This window comes from Petromyzon marinus, chromosome 5 (genome assembly GCF_048934315.1).
Source record: "Petromyzon marinus isolate PM22_M1 ecotype Great Lakes invasive population chromosome 5, UKy_Petmar_22M1.pri1.0, whole genome shotgun sequence".
Classification (NCBI taxonomy): Eukaryota; Metazoa; Chordata; class Hyperoartia; order Petromyzontiformes; family Petromyzontidae; genus Petromyzon; species Petromyzon marinus.
The window spans coordinates 3,728,684-3,747,417 of NC_133671.1; the positions used below are offsets into that span (position 1 = coordinate 3,728,684).

An 18,734-nucleotide genomic window follows, 5' to 3' on the forward strand; every position below is an offset into this window, starting at 1 on the left:
CAGAGTCTCGATGAGAGAATTCTTTTGTGATGGATGGTGGTGGGAATCCGGTTTCAGATAAGCATCCGTATGGGTAGCTTTCCTGTAGACAGAGTGGCTCATTGAACCATCAGGTCTCTTTTTTATTAGAACATCGAAAAAAAGGTAGCTTGCCATCTTTTTCGACTTCCATGGTAAATCTGATGGCTGGGTGTATGGAATTGATGTGGTCGAAGAATTGGTCTAGAGCAGGCCGGCCATGTGGCCAGATGACAAAAGTGTCATCCACGTACCTCTTCCATAAGGTTGGGCGCAGAGTGGCAGTCTGGATGGCGTCAGTCTCAAATTTATCCATGAAAATGTTGGCTATAACCAGAGATAGGGGGGAGCCCATTGGGGTGCCCTCAGTTTGTTTGTAGAAAGTTCCAATCCAAGTGAAGTATGTATTGGTTAAGCAGTGTCTCACCAGGGGGGGTACCTCAGTGTTTAGTCCTTGATGAACCAAGTCTTCAATGATTGCGATGGTGTCAGGTACAGGAACTTTGGTGATTACCAATCGATTATATAATTACAATACCCCTCTCCGCCTCAAATCACTGCACCTGAATGAATTAAATGATGACGTCACCCTGCTGCTGCTCTATTTAAGACCGGGAGCAAGTGGAAGGCCTCACCATTCTGGCAAATTGCCCGATGATGCTGCATGTAATTACCAGCGAAACGTCGTACTCAAATTTTAAATGATGTTGATTCACTCTTCAACACACCGGTGGGCTAAAGTAGTGAATTATTTGTCCTTTGTAAACGTGACACTTTTTTACTGATTGGCCGTGTCGGGTGGTGGAGGGTTACGACACATTTATAAATAACGCGATCTAACCCAAAAACATTTATTATGGAATCCCTGTGTATGTGTCTCATCCTGTGTGCATGCGTCTCCTCCGCATGGGGAATGGTAGTGTAGTAGTTTGCGTGCTGCACTACGACTCCGGCGACCCGAGTTCGATCCGCGCTCACGGCCAACACCAGTGATGATTAACTGAATTGGTCCTGGGCCTCCCCTCGGTCGACTCAGCCTCAAATGAGGACCCGATGGGCTGTGTGTAAACACCGCCACTGGGGGAGACAAAGGTGGCCGGGCGTGGTGCTGACCACCCACGCCCTCGTGTACCGTTCCGGGCCTTCATAGGTGCTCACTAACAGCACTTCCCCCAACAGTGTGTTCAGGCTATACGGGGCATCTTTGGCGTAGGTATGTAGGCACTGCTGCACTACAATATCCCAATGTCTTGTTACATATTCTCCTTACACACATTACTACTTCTGATCATTAGGCATCTGGACCTGGCTTGGGCCTCTCCCAGTCCCAGTTGGTTAAGCACAATGCATCGCGTCAACTCGTACGACCAAACCACCGAGGAATTCGCCCCAATATTGCGAGGCGCTAAGCTGGGCTGGGCATGGATATTGCTTGGATGGGTGACCACTGTGCATACAATAGGTGCTACAGGCTGCTGAGGACTGCATATTTTTTTAAAAGTAATTTCTTTACCTTTCCTATACACTCATTTTCACTCTCATCGTGTTTTCGTTTTTTTTGTAACGTTCTGACCCACCCCGACTGGACATCTGTGAAAAATAGTTTCCATAGCTCATCAGATTCCTCCAGTATGAATACATCCATTGATTCCGACATTTTTGGCAAAGGGCAGTGCAACAAAGTTCATTGTACCGTGCTACACTCCGCTGCCTGCGCTCCCCAACTTCACCGACCCGCACTGTGCAGCGTGGTGAAGCACGGTGAAACAACTCCACTGAACCACACAGGGGTGGACACGGGCCCTCGTCCAGCAGTGTGTTGACAAAAGGACTGTACGTGTACAACGTGTCACTGTCGATAGTGGAGTGGAGAAGCAAAGCCGACGCACTTCCTCAATAGTGTTGCTAAGCTGCCCTCCCCCACCTCGTTGTCAAGTGTCTGAGAATCCTTCTCGTGCGCAGGCAGTGGGATGATGCCACAGTCTGTGAGAATGGGCCGCCTGGTTAATTCACATCCGGCCAGAACGCTGCAGTCGGGTGGCTTTTAATGCTGGCCTGGAGCAGGTGCTTGGCTTTGCTAATTCAGCACGAAACACGGGAGGGGTGATGACACGGTCTGTGTCGCCCGTTTGTCAGGAGTGGTGCTACAGTTCCATGGTCATGAGGCCCTAGATCAGTGTTGACTCATTTTCAGAGTCAGGGGATGCACTTTCGCCGACAAGTGTGAGGGCCGCCGCACTGCCTGCAAGGGGGGTGTTTTCACATTTGTGTACCTAGGGGTTGTTCGGGGGCGCCTGTGGCACCCCTCACAAACATTTACGGCCTTCGGTCAGGAATGTCACGAAAAAAATTGCACACGAACGACAGATTCGCGCAAGCACCCGATTCTCCGTTTTGAAGCTTTAAAATGAAACATCTTTGAATTGTATTATGTTTTGAATTAGATAATTGTATTTCTTCATTAAACGCTTATATCATTTTACATCTGGAATAACTAAATTGAAAACGACATTTCGTGTGAAATTCTTCTCGTCGTTCAGTAGATGGCCTTGCTGGGGGTTTGGTTCGATGCGGACTTTCAACCGCCCCTCTATAGCCCCGCCAAGCGTTGGTTGGCTGCTTGGTCCCGGTCACGTGAGGCACTTAAACCAATCCGTGCCGCGTTAGTCACAATGACAAAATCACAGACCTGGGTGTTTATATATTAGGATTGTCGGGTGGCCGCATGTCATGGGCCGCACTCCAGGGCCGCCAATGGCCCGCAGTGGCCTCGCAATGAAGAACACTGCCCTAGATGTTCGATGATCCCTCGCATATCACCCTAAGCGCCTCCCCCCCACCATCCATTACCCTGTGACGTGGTAGCGCGTTCGCCGCTTGTTGCAGATGTTCACGGTCTGATCCAATCGGCCGCCCTGGTTATTACTGCCGGTGTTTAACCACCAAAAATACCTGGCGTCTGCTTCACAGTGGATGTTAAAAGACCCTGTGACAGGATTTGCAAGAGCAGGTCAAGCGTTATGCCGCCGTCACGGTCCAAATTTGCCAAGTTCTAAAAATGGCACCACAAATCACTCAATTGGAATTATACTTAGCATGAACCTTCTAAAAAAGAGATACTCCTTGAGGCTTACCTTGGGTAAACAAGCATAATAATATACCAATAATACCGCCGCCCCTGTTGCGTTGGTGAAAACACAACCCTGCACACCGACTTGTGACCCAGCAGTTGCAGGCATAATAGGGTCCTACACGTTTCCTTGGAACTCTTAAGGAAGCATTCCTCTACACTTTATTCCTAGACGAACAGAAATTTAATGCTGCCACTGTGGTGTAATAGCAGCACGCTGCACTTGCAATCCAGATGTCGTCAGTTCGAACTCCTGGCACGGCATTTGAAACCATTGTGCAAGTTTTTTTTGTGTTAAATGCTCTGCGTCTGTCCACCCAGCAGTGTGAATGTGTAGACGATAGTTTGTCGATAAACACGTCTGATATGGCGGGGGTATAGTGTGGGCACTTCCACCTCTTCTAAGATGTCTGGCCAGCGTGGAAGAGTAGGCCAAACACCCTGTGAAGGGGTTCTCTCGAGCTATCGATGAGCACAGTTGGCTACGTACGGTGCGAAAGAAGTTCGACATACGTAGTGGAAGTCCTGGCAGCATTGGTGTGATAGTGTAATTGCAGGGGCTGCATCTTTATCCATAAACGTGCGTTATGAGCAGAGGTGCCGGGAGTATTGTGCATGTAAATTTCTCCTTGAGAAGTGAGCAGAGCGCTGAGTAGATTGAGTAGTTCTAACACGGGTAACACCCACAGCCAGCAGTCACTCCACCCTGCTAAGGGGCCCTTCCATAAATGACGTCACGCACCTGGGGGGGGGGGGGGTTTAAGAAATGTGACGTGACATCAAATTGCGCAACTTTAAATAAATATAGACAACACGTTCTACTTAATTAAATAGACTTATTCATACATGTTTTCTCCTAAAACATCAGAGTGCAGCGCCACATTAAATACGCACTACAATGACAATAGTTTAAAGCGATTTGAAGCATGTTTTATTTCTTTTGGGGGGGGGCAGAGCTTTGTGACGTCATATTTGAGGGGGGGGGCTGACTTTTTGTGACGCCGTGTGACGAAGGGGCGGGGGGGTCAAAAATCGTCCAAAATCGCGTAACGTCATTTATGGATGGCCCCTAACCCACAAGAGCTATGTGTCCTGTGGCGCTCTGTCAGTAAGGTCTTGCCAGTAAGACTTCGCCATCCATCTGGCCTCAAGATTGTGATGTTGGGACGACGTAAGGGGGTGATGTTGCTGTATGTGATCGCAGTTGAGTAATTTTTCAGGTAATTTTTCAGCATTGGGGATGTCTTGGCCGACACCTGTTTTATCGTGTGCCTTTTGTTTTGTTGATTTAAGAGGAAACCAGAGAGCCCGGAGGAAACCTGTGTGGAACAGAGAGAGAACATACAAACTCACACTCACACTCTTCAGAGCGGGGAGAATTAACGGGGGGGGGGACATATAAACTCCACATACGCACAAACTTCAGAACAGGCGGAGAGCGTACAAACTCCACACAAAGGCACCCGAAATTGGAATCGAAGTCAGCCCTTTTCTTGCTGTGATGTACAAGTGTCACCACTGCACCACCCCCATCCTGCCGTCCACCATCGATGACTCAATGAACTGTGATATACCGTCGCAGCGCAGTAACTGACACGCGCGGGACCTTGTGGAATGGAAACGCTGCGTGCGTGCGTGCAGGCAGGCAAGGACACGTACGTGGACCCCGTGTCCGGCTACTCCGTGTTCACGAGCCGCTCTCACTTGCTGCGTGGGAAGTGCTGCGGCTTGGCCTGCAGGCACGTACGTACGCACGCAGCGGCCAGTCGCACAGCACACGCACACGGTCCAACGGCGGGGGTGGGGAACCGTCTGGAACGCTCTTCCAATATGAGGAAGGCACTGGAGCTATGCACTTTCAAATCTAGATTGAAAATGCATGTCTTTAAAACTGATCCCTCTATTTAAGACCGCGAAACAGGAGGATTTCTCCACATTTCTGGCTGTCGCCTGGTGAGGCTGGTTGTCATTACCGGTGAAACGTCACAGTACTCGAATTGTAGATGTTGTGGCTATACTCCAACACACCGGTGTGCTGAACTAGTAACTAATTGGCACGTTTTGTTTACGTGACAAACCTTTACTAATTGGCTGTGTCAGGTGGCGGCGGGTTCAAGGACACGTTTATATTTACACGATCTAACCCAAAAAAAACCTCTGAATGGCTCTTTAAAACTGCTTGTTGTGTTTAGTTTGTTGTCCTTCCCCCGCACCTCCGACGAGCACGGTTGGCTACGTACGGTGCGTGAATGACGTTCAACATGCGTCTCCTCTCCGAGGGCCAGAGGCGACTCTCACATACCCCCGGTTGGGCACAGAATCAGAATCTTTATTTATTCATAGGAAAAAAATCCGATGAGCTATGAAGCTCTTTTTCACAATGTCCTGTATTCGCGCACACCATTGATTTATCCAATGATCACGGCAGCAGTAGGAACGCGCGTGAAAAGTAACGCACGTGGCGACCGAGTTGCTGTGTCATCACCATTCTATTCGAGCAGTGGTTCTTCACCATGACTGCAGTCTTCTACTTCTTTGGTTCTCGATGGTTAAAACTTTTGCAATGTTAATAAATGCATGGGGCTTGATGAAACAAAGTAGTTGTACTTACGTGCCCATGCTTTATTTGTGTTTTTGATGATTTACCTTCTAAACAAATCTGGCCGTGTCTCGCACCCCCAGGGGGTGCGCGCACCCCAGTTGACGAACCACTGTATGCACTGGCGGAGCCAGTGGGGGGGAGGGGGTGGCACGTGCCCCCCCCCACCCCCCATGATCCGATCGAAATTAGGGATTTCGATCTGATCCTTGGGGTTTATTAGTAATAAATCAGCATTTTTCGACCCCCCACTGCCACTGTGTAACATGATTTCGTGCCAGGGACGCTATGAGATGATAGGACAATATACTGTCTCCATAAATGGCCTGATGCAGCATCTGTCTCCCTCGTCTCTCCCATTTCTCCACTCCTTTTCCCTCCGTTCCCTCTTATCCCACTTATTTCCCGAGCCGATGTATGCTGGTGTTTGAGTACCAACCGTGTCTAAGTGTACGTGTACGATGTACGCGGACACAGGGATGTGGTTACCCTCACGTTGACACTGGCACACGGCCGCACACGCTGAAGCGGCGTCTCCCCTGCCGTCCCAGTGCCCCTTTGGGCAGGTGAATGTCAAGGACCGGCACAAGAAGAGCACCTACAACGGCTACTTCTACACATGACGACTGGAAGATTGCGGATTGCAGTCATCTTCACCAGGGCTACTGGCAGGCGGATGGTCTGGTGTGTGGCGGCTGCTCTGTGGTGCTGCGGTGTCCAGGGGCACACGGTGATAGAAGTGTCCACAGGGGTGATGTCGAAGTTGTCGTGGCCTAATTATGCGCATGTAGGATGTACAGTGAGGGAAAAAAGTATTTGATCCCCAGCTGATTTTGTACGTTTGCCCACTGACAAAGAAACGATCAGTCTATAATTTTAATGGTAGGTTTATTTGAACAGTGAGAGACAGAATAACAACAACAAACATCCAGAAAAACGCATGTCAAAAATGTTATAAATTGATTTGCATTTTAATGAGGGAAATAAGTATTTGGCCCCTCTGCAAAACATGACTTAGTACTTGGTGGCAAAACCCTTGTTGGCAATCACAGAGGTCAGACGTTTCTTGTAGTTGGCCACCAGGTTTGCACACATCTCAGGAGGGATTTTGTCCCACTCCTCTTTGCAGATCTTCTCCAAGTCATTAAGGTTTCGAGGCTGACGTTTGGCAACTCGAACCTTCAGCTCCCTCCACAGATTTTCTATAGGATTAACGTCTGGAGACTGGCTAGGCCACTCAAGGACCTTAATGTGCTTCTTCTTGAGCCACTCCTTTGTTGCCTTGGCCGTGTGTTTTGGGTCATTGTCATGCTGGAATACCCATCCACGACCCATTTTCAATGCCCTGGCTGAGGGAATAATGTTCTTACCCAAGATTTGAAGGTACATGGCCCCGTCCGAAGTTGTCCTGTCCCCTTAGCAGAAAAACACCCCCAAAACATAATGTGTCCACCTCCATTTTGGTCTCATCTGACCACAACACTTTCACCCAGTTGTCCTCTGAATCATTAAGATGTTCATTGGCAAACTTCAGACTGGCATGTATATGTGCTTCCTTGAGTAGGGGGACCTTGCGGGCGCTGCAGGATTTCAGTCCTTCACGGCGTAGTGTGTTACCAATTGCTTTCTTGGTGACTTTGGTCCCAGCTGCCTTGAGATCATTGACAAAATCCTCCCGTGTGGTTCTGGGCTGATTCCTCACCGTTCTCATGATCATTGCAACTCCACGAGGTGAGATCTTGCATGGAGCCCCAGGCCGTGGGAGATTTACAGTTCTTTTGTGTTTCTTCCATTTGCGAATAATCGCACCAACTGTTGTCACCTTCTCACCAAGCTGCTTTGCAATGGTCGTGTAGCCCATTCCAGCCTTGTGTAGGTCTACAATCCTGTCCCTGACATCCTTGAAGAGCTCTTTGGTCTTGGCCATGGTGGAGAGTTTGGAATCTGATTGATTGCTTCTGTGGACAGGTGCCTTTTAAACAGGTAACAAGCTGGGATTAGGAGCACTCCCTTTAAAAGTGTGCTCCTAATCTCAGCTAGTTACCTGTATAAAAGACACCTGGGAGCCAGAAATCTTTCTGATTGAGAGGGGGTCAAATACTTATTTCCCTCATTAAAATGCAAATCAATTTATAACATTTATGACATGCGTTTTTCTGGATTTTGTTGTTGTTATTCTGTCTCTCACTGTTAAAATAGACCTACCATTAAAATTATAGACTGATCATTTCTTTGTCAGTGGGCAAACGTACAAAATCAGCAGGGGATCAAATACTTTTTTCCTTCACTGTACCATCTGGTATTGCGTAAGTTGTCCTAAGGGAGTGACTCAGGTTCAAGATGGTTTTGTTTAACCAGGGTGAGAACTCGAGGCCTGGAGCGACTTTCATTTTGCAAGAGTCAGCTGGGTGGCCAAAGTGGCAAAAGCAGAAAAAATTAAAGAGCAGAGTACAACAGTGACACCAATCGATGTCATGGCGAACTCAAGCAAATAGAAGTCGGCGAAGATCAAGCAAATATGAATTATAGTAAATAACTACGGCCAAGATAACTGCGTAACAGAAGCGATTGAGAGCGGTGCGTATGAAAGCTTGCATTGGTGACGTCTCTCCTCTGGCTGCTGGTGGGAGGTCCACACACAGTGGTGAGGAGTGCGAGTAGTGTGATTCCCTACCTCGTGGAAAGGGTGCAATGTAGATCCTATATAGAATATAATTATTACGACGGTGTGAGCCTATTATAAAATCTAAAAATGTGTGTATTGAGTACGTACGTGTACTGCTTTGGTGATTAAACATTGCTAAACTATTCGTGCGTTTTTGTGATTTAGATAATCAAGGAAAAATGTCAAAACGGCTCTGATGGAAACCAACGTGGTTTGTGTGATGCTGTGTGGGCCTTCATCTCAAGTACCATGTCGAGGTGGGGTTTGGACCTCGCCTGCTGTCCAGTAGTGCACTCAACAACGCTGATGAGGAATGTCCTGCCAGTGGGGCCGCGCCTTGCCCTCCACCGGTGGGTCCTTCACTAATTTTTAGAGGCCACTTTCACCGAAGGAGACATCAGCAGTTAGTTCATAGTTCATTTATTTGGTATAGCCCTGTGAGCCATTCGGCTCTTGAATCGGGTGCAACCGCAACAAACAAAAACATGAACAAGAAAACATCTTAAAGTGATTATGTGACTGTGCAAACAGAAAATCCAGGAAAAAAACATCAAAATATTCCTGAAATAGCACCGTACACCAACGCTGTGTGCAAAAATCCCAGTGGGATGCAAGTCAAATAACAACAACAACCACAAGACAACTAAGATTAAGGCCATCAGTCTAACTCCGTACTACAATAAACAAAAACATGGCCAAAACCAAAAAAAGTTTTCGCCACATTTGAAACCATTGGGGGTTTGACAGCAGCGCGATGATGATGCTGGGGGGTATTTTTGCCCTTTGTGTATTGTCGGAGGGCCGCACGGCAGGGGCAGGACGAAAGGCTACCAGGGGCCGCCAGTGGCCCGCGGGCCTTGCAGTGAAGAACACCGCCCTGCAAGCACAAACCTTCCCATAATGCATTGTGCCGGCAACATTTTAATAATTTTATTTTGAACATAAATGCGTTTATTCACTCATCCTTTTGTTTATATGAAGGTACTTCCATAATAGAGGGTTTTTTTGGGTTAGATCGCGTAAATATATAAATGTGTCGTTAAACCCGCCACCACCCGACACGGCCAACGAGTAAGGGTTGTCACGTAAACAGATCGTGGCCAATTCGTCACTAGTACAGCACACAGTTTGTGTGTTGGACAGCCAAGCCACAACATTTACAATCTTGAGTACGACGTTTTGCTGTCGCCTGATGGAGCTAGTTGTAATTACTAACAAAACATGATACTCAGATTTTAAATGTGGCTTGGCTCTCCAACACACCGGTGTGCTGTACTAGTGACGAATTGGCATGTTCTGTTTACGTGACAACCCTTACTAGTTAGCTGTGTCGAGTGGTGGCGGGTTTTAACGACACATTTATATATTTATGCGATCTAACCCAAAAAAACTTATGGATATTGGTCGCGAAAGCCTACGTGTTAAAATGAAAGTACTTACTACATACTATTAGATAACTTCATATACCTATTTAACAAATATAAAAACCTTTCACATCAAGCCCCGTGGTATTACCATGTGCTCTGAAGGGCCATTCCTCGAAATGTGGCCGATTATATTTATTTTGTCGATGGACGAGACGAGTGACAAGAATGGCAGCCCAAGGGAGAGAAGACGCACGGAGCAGGCGACCTTCGTGGAGATGGAGCGGTGAGGTCAGCCGCTTAGAGGGATTGTTGCCATCACGGGGGACCGTGGTGCATGGTGACGCCTGTGGGGTGGCCCTCACCCAGAGGTATTGTGATCCGAGGACAACGCAAACCATCCGTGTGGGTGCGCGCTTGAACGACAGAGCATCTGCTCCGCCTCTTGAGTGAAGAGTCTTTGAGAGCGGAATGGGAGTTCAAAAGAAGTCAGCTTGTTGTGAAAGAGCCCAACGAAGAAGGTCGCTGGGTTTAATCTTCCACGAAGCTGCTCACGCCCACCCTAAACCGCATCCCTAAACCGCATCCACTTAACAAACCACGGCAGTAGATGCGGATGCCCTGATGCACAAATGGAAATACGGCTGTTGTCATCCTGAACACACCGTGGTACAACCTGTAACGACGCAATGGCCTGATCCACAAAGATACATCACCGCGATACTCCACTCAGCTGGCTCCTGACGCGGTTGTCTGGTGGCTTGACCACCACCTGAATGTGAAATTGTAGTTGTTGCCCTGCATCGAACATCAGCAGCCATATGACAAGGAGAAGTGAGAGTCTCCAACAACCCTCCACCCCTCACACCACACCCCCTCACCCCCACCCCTCACCCCCTCACCCCTCACCCCCTCACCCCTCACCCCCTCACCCCCCCACCCCCTCATCCCTCCCCCCGCAACTCCGACAACCTCACGTCACGTGATGCTACTGTATTTAAAGGGCGATACGACGTCACGTGTGGAGCCACGTGCCGGCGTCCAACAGCTGCACTCGCATACCGTGCGTTACGATAGTGGAGTGCACTTACAACACACAACACTCCTATACACAACACTCCTCCTATACGCGACACTCCTACTACACACTACACTGCTCCTACACACTACACTGCTCCTACACACTACACGCGACACTCCTCCTACACACTACACTGCTCCTACACACTACACTCCTCCTACACACTACACACTACACTGCTCCTACACGCGACACTGCTCCTAGACGCGACACTGCTACACGTGACACTGCTCCTACACGCGACACTCCTCCTACACGCGACACTTCTCCTAGACGCGACACTGCTACACACGACACTGCTCCTACTACACACTACACTGCTCCTACACGCTACACACGACATTGCTCCTACACACGACATTGCTACACTCCTGCACCACGCCCGCCACGGTGTTTGTGCGTTCACGTTGGGCACGCCACCAGCAGTGGATATCTCGAACAAGTCAGCCCACTTGTGCTTTGTGGGTTGGAACTCGTGCCTGCTGAAGTTCCCCACTCCCAGGAGGAAGGCCGTGTGACCGATGGGATGTTGTAGGACTTTTTTTTTAATGTGGAGGGGTACAGATATGTGAGAGACTCGTACTGTGTGTATTTTTGTGTTACCGTCATGCAATCTACAATGACGCGAATTTGTATTGTGATGCACGCTATATGAATCCGGTACATTGGCAGCTTACACTGTGCTTGATGATAATGGTGGTTTTCATTGTGGTTTCCAAAGTTTAGCATTCTGATAATGATCATTAATGTTGCAAGGGTTATGAATTGCAATGTCAGAATCGGATAGACTGCAGGAAATCCGACCAAGTGCTGTGAAGCTCTTTATCACGGATGCCCAGCAATGTGCCTCAATCATTGGGGCACTAAGGACCGTGAGAATTACATCCGTGTTCTCGGGTGTTGAACGAGTGGGGTGGGATGTGGCACTGTTCAAAAGAGACTGAGATGAGAACCTCTCGCCCTTCCGGTCCCAGCAGTCTTCACGCTGCTGCACTCGCTGCACACATCCCGCGGTGGAAGATTTTTTTGTGGTGTTTGTCAACCATCTGTGACCCCCCCCCACCCACCCTACGCACGGTACGAGTGAATGGTGACCGCCATGGCATGAACTAGCACTTGGTGGTGGTGATAATGACGATGCTCGACGGCTTTGTGTGTGTGTAAGCCATCGCGTGAGCAGGCCAAGACCATCGGGCTCATCACAGAATTGTAACAACGAAAGAGATATCGGCAGGGCCTTCCCGTCCGTGACCTTCCCGTCCGTGACCTTCTGACACCGGTACTGTATGGCAATGAGCCTTGCTCGTGGCAGGAGGGGACTTGTGTCCACTCGCCGTGTAGCCTGCACTGTAATTGTTGCCGATATTGTTTGTTCATCGGTTTGAGCACGTGCTCCACTGTCGACAAAAGTCCCCCCTAAAGAGGTTCATTTGAACGAGCCGGCTGAGCCAATCTGCCGTCTCCATCACAATTGAAAGGACATTTTACTAAGGGACTGCCCGGTAAACGTGGAACGTTCGGCCATCGTTGGTCCAACAGTTCAAACCACGTGCCAAACGTTTTCCCAACGTTCCTTGTTTACTACTGGGTGTACATTTCGGCCACATTTACAGTTTTATAAGGTAGAACCTATTCCCTACTGTGCGGCGGCAGCAGCACTGACATTTAACATCTTCGTGATAACAAAGCGATCGCAAAATCGGGCAAGATGAGATATAAAAAAAATTACGCATGCAACAAATATGCAAAAACATTTCCGATGTACACGTCATCCAAATGTCTCACAAATAGATTATAAAAAATATTGATGGGCTTTATCCTTTGTGGCAAAAAAACAGGAGGTGTTAAGATGTTGACGACAAATACATTCCTTTTGCAAAGAATCAAGTCTGTATTAACCACACGTGTTTTATTTGTATTAACTCCCTCGCCTCGTATGCAAGAAGGTCGTGGGTTAGATGCCGGCCCTGACGCCTGTTGTATATTTGGAACGTGCGCGTCTCTCCCCCTGGTCGTGTGGAGTTTTCTCCCGGCTCCTCTGGTTTTCCCCTAAATGTTTAGAATCAACACACGTGTCGATTATTTGGCTGCTATACATTTCCACATGATAAGCCACTTTGTTGAGCTATGATTTGTGGCCAGGATGCTGCTGAAAAAGAGCCATATAGTTCAGTGGGCCTTACCTGGTAAAAAAAAAAAAGTTTGGATTCTCTGTAAAGCTCTGCTTCGCTCTCCGTGCGTGGAGGAAGGGAAGGCGTCTTTCCTCCCTCCTTGCCTCTTGGTGGGCCTGCATATGTATTTCTGCTGACTTTGTACCTCGTATTTGTTCACTCTATGCTGGTAGGTGCAATCCAGAGGTTGAACACGAAATTCAACACTCTTCTGAAATTCGTGGTCCGCCAGGAAGTGTCTAACTGTGTTGTTGGCCTGACTGGTTGTGCTTCACATAATGTTTCTTAGATTTGTTGAATTCTCGTCTCTCATCTTCTTGTTGTATTAACCTCCATGATTTGTTCTTGACACCTGATGAAGATCGCTTGTGTTGTGATCGAAACGTCGTGATTGTTTTGTTTTAATATTATTTTATTGTATTTCTACATACGAGACTTTACCGAAAAAAACAATGAGTAAGGCGTCAGCTGTTTGCTGCATGGCCTTTTGAAGAATGCTGACTAATGGCTCGCCATTAGCCTCCTGTCAATGCATCGTCGATCTATGGATTTATATTTTCCATTACGCGTCGAACTCAAGGTTTTCAACAGTAGACTTTGAAATCGGTGAAAGTTGAGCGGAGTTCTTACACTCGAGCTAATTGAGGAAGCGAGAGAGAAGGAATGCTATGAAGTATATATTTTTTTCCTTTAGGCGCTTTTGTCAATTGTTGCTGGATGAAGGCAGTTTGACCATACTTCACCAGGCTGGCCAGTGCAGGTTGAATACGTTCAGTCGATGAATTCGATGCGCATCCTCAGTGGTGTAGCGGTTGGCGCTCGCTGCGTTACGAACCCGGCAACCCGAGTTCGATTGCCACTTACAGCCCAACACCGGTGACGAATGTCTGCACCGGTCCCAGGGCCTTAGGTCATCTCGACCTTAAATGAGTACCTGGTGCGGCTAGTAAGCATCAGCACTAGGGAGGCAAAGACGACCGGGCGTGGTGTTAATCACCCACCCACCCGCCTCGGGCGCCGTGCTAGCCTTCATTGGTACCCGCGCACATCACTGGGCCCCCAACAGTCTATTCAAGAGGCCCTACGGGGTGGAGGGGAGGCAGCGATGAACGTTGTTGCCTGTTGAACTTCTTTCGCACCGTACGTAGCCCAGCGTTCTAATCTGTGCGTCGTTGCGGCACTTTTGTAAGATCGGTGAGAAGGAGGCAATGGCGTCTCCGCTGGGGGTCGGGGGTCCGGCGCACGAAGCCGACCAGGTGACGCTGCCCTACGCGTCCGTACAGCGCCTCGTGGGCGAGCTGGTGCCGTGCCTGCGCCTGACGGCGGGCGCACGAGACCTGCTGCGCATGGCGTGCACGCGCTTCGTGCGCCACGTGTCCAGCGAGGCGAACACGGCGTGCGCGCATGCGCAGCGCAAGACCATCTCCCCTGAGCACGTCATCCAGGGTACACACGGCTCCAGCACTGGAGCACTGTGTGTGTGTAACACTGGGGCACTGTGTGTGTGTAACACTGGAGCACTGTGTGTGTGTAACACTGGGGCACTGTGTGTGTGTGTGTGTAACACTGGGGCACTGTGTGTGTGTGTAACACTGGAGCACTGTGTGTGTGTAACACTGGAGCACTGTGTGTGTGAGTGTAACACTGGAGCACTGTGTGTGTGTGTAACACTGGAGCACTGTGTGTGTGTAACACTGGAGCACTGTGTGTGTGAGTGTAACACTGGAGCACTGTGTGTGTGTAACACTGGAGCACTGTGTGTGTGTGTGTAACACTGGGGCACTGTGTGTGTGTGTAACACTGGGGCACTGTGTGTGTAACACTGGAGCACTGTGTGTGTGTGTAACACTGGAGCACTGTGTGTGTGAGTGTAACACTGGGGCACTGTGTGTGTGTGTAACACTGGAGCACTGTGTGTGTGTGTGTAACACTGGAGCACTCTGTGTGTAACACTGGAGCACTGTGTGTGTGTGAGTATAACACTGGAGCACTGTGTGTGTGTGAGTGTAACACTGGGGCACTCTGTGTGTGTGTGAGTGTAACACTGGGGCACTCTGTGTGTGTGTGAGTGTAACACTGGGGCACTCTGTGTGTGTGTGTAACACTGGAGCACTGTGTGTGTAACACTGGATCACTGTGTGTGTGTAACACTGGATCACTGTGTGTGTGTAACACTGGAGCACACTGTGTGTGAGTGTTACACTGGGGCACTGTGTGTGTGTAACACAGGGGCACTGTGTGTGTGTGTAACACTGGGGCACTGTGTGTGTAACACTGGAGCACTGTGTGTGTGTGTAACACTGGAGCACTGTGTGTGTGTGTAACACTGGAGCACTGTGTATGTGTGTGTGTAACACTGGAGCACTGTGTGTGTGTGTAACACTGGGGCACTGTGTGTGTGTGTAACACTGGGGCACTGTGTGTGAGTGTAACACTGGGGCACTGTGTGTGAGTGTAACACTGGAGCACTGTGTGTGTGTAACACTGGGGCACTGTGTGTGTGTGTGTGCAACACTGGAGCACTGTGTGTGTGTGTAACACTGGAGCACTGTGTGTGTAACACTGGAGCACTGTGTGTGTAACACTGGAGCACTGTGTGTGTAACACTGGAGCACTGTGTGTGTAACACTGGGGCACTGTGTGTGTGTAACACTGGAGCACTGTGTATGTGTGTAACACTGGAGCACTGTGTGTGTGTGTGTAACACTGGAGCACTGTGTGTGTGTAACACTGGAGCACTGTGTGTGTGTAACACTGGAGCACTGTGTGTGTGTAACACTGGAGCACTGTGTGTGTGTGTGTAACACTGGATCACTGTGTGTGTGTGTAACACTGGATCACTTTGTGTGTGTGTAACACTGGAGCACTGTTTGTGTGAGTGTAACACTGGGGCACTGTGTTTGTGTGTGTAACACTGGAGCACTGTGTGTGTGTGTGTAGCACTGGAGCACTGTATGTGTGAGTGTAACACTGGGGCACTGTGTGTGTGTGTAACACTGGAGCACTGTGTGTGTGTGTGTAACACTGGAGCACTGTGTGTGTAACACTGGATCACTGTGTGTGTAACACTGGAGCACTCTGTGTGTGAGTGTAACACTGGGGCACTGTGTGTGTGTGTAACACTGGGGCACTGTGTGTGAGTGTAACACTGGAGCACTGTGTGTGTGTGTAACACTGGAGCACTGTGTGTGTGTGTAACACTGGAACACTGTGTGTGTGTGTAACACTGGGGCACTGTGTGTGTGTGTAACACTGGGGCACTGTGTGTGTGTGTAACACTGGGGCACTGTGTGTGAGTGTAACACTGGAGCACTGTGTGTGTGTGTAACACTGGAGCACTGTGTGTGTGTGTAACACTGGAGCACTGTGTGTGTGTGTAACACTGGAGCACTGTGTGTGTAACACTGGAGCACTGTGTGTGTGTGAGTATAACACTGGAGCACTGTGTGTATGTGAGTATAACACTGGGGCACTCTGTGTGTGTGTGTAACACTGGGGCACTCTGTGTGTGTGTGTGTAACACTGGAGCACTGTGTGTGTAACACTGGGGCACTGTGTGTGTGTAACACTGGAGCACTGTGTGTGTGTGTAACACTGGAGCACTCTGTGTGTGTGTGTAACACTGGGGCACTGTGTGTGTGTGTAACACTGGGGCACTGTGTGTGTGTGTAACACTGGAGCACTGTGTGTGTGTGTAACACTGGAGCACTGTGTGTGTGTAACACTGGAGCACTGTGTGTGTGTGTAACACTGGAGCACTGTGTGTGTGTGCAACACTGGAGCACTGTGTGTGTGTGTGTAACACTGGAGCACTGTGTGTGTGTGTAACACTGGAGCACTGTGTGTGTGTGTAACACTGGAGCACTGTGTGTGTGTGTAACACTGGAGCACTGTGTGTGTGTGTAACACTGGAGCACTGTGTGTGTGTGTGTAACACTGGAGCACTGTGTGTGTGTAACACTGGAGCACTGTGTGTGTGTAACACTGGAGCACTGTGTGTGTGTGTAACACTGGAGCACTGTGTGTGTGTAACACTGGAGCACTGTTTGTGTGTGTAACACTGGAGCACTGTGTGTGTGTAACACTGGATCACTGTGTGTGTGTGTGTGTGACACTGGATCACTGTGTGTGTGACACTGGATCACTGTGTGTGTGTGTAACACTGGAGCACTGTTTGTGTGTGTGTAACACTGGAGCACTGTGTTGATGTAACACTGGGGAACTGTGTGTGTAACCCTGGAGCACTGTGTGTGTGTAACACTGGAGCACTGTGTGTGTGTAACACTGGAGCACTGTGGGTGTAACACTGGAGCACTGTGTGTGTGTAACACTGGAGCACTGTGTGTGTGTGTAACACTGGAGCACTGTGTGTGTGTGTGTGTAACACTGGAGCACTGTGTGTGTGTGTAACACTGGAGCACTGTGTGTGTGTGTGTAACACTGGAGCACTGTGTGTGTGTGTGTGTAACACTGGGGCACTGAGTGTGTGTAACACTGGGGCACTGTGTGTGTGTAACACTGGGGCACTGTGTGTGTGTGTAACACTGGGGCACTGTGATTGTAACACTGGAGCACTGTGATTGTAACACTGGAGCACTGTGTGTGTGTGTAACACTGGAGCACTGTGTGTGTGTGTAACACTGGAGCACTGTGTGTGTGTAACACTGGAGCACTGTGTGTGTGAGTGTAACACTGGAGCACTGTGTGTGTGTGTGTAACACTGGAGCACTGTGTGTGTGTGTGAGTGTAACACTGGGGCACTGTGTTTGTGTGTGTAACACTGGGGCACTGTGTGTGTAACATTGGAGCACTGTGTGTGTGTGTAACATTGGAGCACTGTGTGTGTGTGTAACACTGGAGCACTGTGTATGTGAGTGTAACACTGGAGCACTGTGTGTGTGTAACACTGGAGCACTGTGTGTGTGTAACACTGGATCACTGTGTGTGTGTGTAACACTGGAGCACTGTTTGTGTGTGTAACACTGGAGCACTATGTGTGTGTAACACTGGATCACTGTGTGTGTGTGTGTGACACTGGATCACTGTGTGTGTGTGTAACACTGGAGCACTGTTTGTGTGTGTGTAACACTGGAGCACTGTGTGTGTGTGTAACACTGGATCACTGTGTGTGTATAACACTGGAGCACTGTGTGTGTGTGTGTAACACTGGAGCACTGTGTTGATGTAACACTGGAGCACTGTGTGTGTGTAACACTGGAGCACTGTGATTGTAACACTAGAGCACTGTGATTGTAACACTGGAGCACTGTGTGTGTGTGTGTAACACTGGAGCACTGTGTGTGTGTGTGTAACACTGGAGCACTGTGTGTGTGTGTGAGTGTAACACTGGGGCACTGTGTGTGTGTGTAACACTGGGGCACTGTGTGTGTAACACTGGAGCACTGTGTGTGTGTGTAACACTGGAGCACTGTGTGTGTGTGTAACACTGGAGCACTGTGTGTGTGAGTGTAACACTGGGGCACTGTGTGTGTGTGTAACACTGGAGCACTGTGTGTGTGTGTGTGTAACACTGGAGCACTGTGTGTGTAACACTGGAGCACTGTGTGTGTGAGTATAACACTGGAGCACTGTGTGTGTGTGAGTATAACACTGGAGCACTGTGTGTGTGTGTAACACTGGGGCACTGTGTGTGTGTGTAACACTGGAGCACTGTGATTGTAACACTGGAGCACTGTGATTGTAACA

The 18,734-nt window shown here is 49.1% G+C and overlaps 2 protein-coding genes across 2 annotated transcripts in view; one reads left to right on the forward strand and one right to left on the reverse strand.

The window, feature by feature from the left end:
* LOC116938952 (ecotropic viral integration site 5 protein homolog) overlaps positions 1-18,734 on the reverse strand; it is a 583,027-nt gene that overhangs the window by 74,211 nt on the left and 490,082 nt on the right. The gene's annotated exons all lie outside the window — the stretch shown is intronic.
* The window catches only part of LOC116938959 (protein Dr1-like), an 84,661-nt gene continuing 76,673 nt past the window's right edge, over positions 10,747-18,734 (forward strand). The window contains exons 1-3 of the mRNA XM_076061010.1: positions 10,747-10,839; positions 12,038-12,136; positions 14,219-14,474. Coding sequence (XP_075917125.1) covers positions 14,237-14,474 — 238 coding nt within the window. The 5' untranslated portion in view covers positions 10,747-10,839; positions 12,038-12,136; positions 14,219-14,236. The remainder of the gene's footprint in view (positions 10,840-12,037; positions 12,137-14,218; positions 14,475-18,734) is intronic.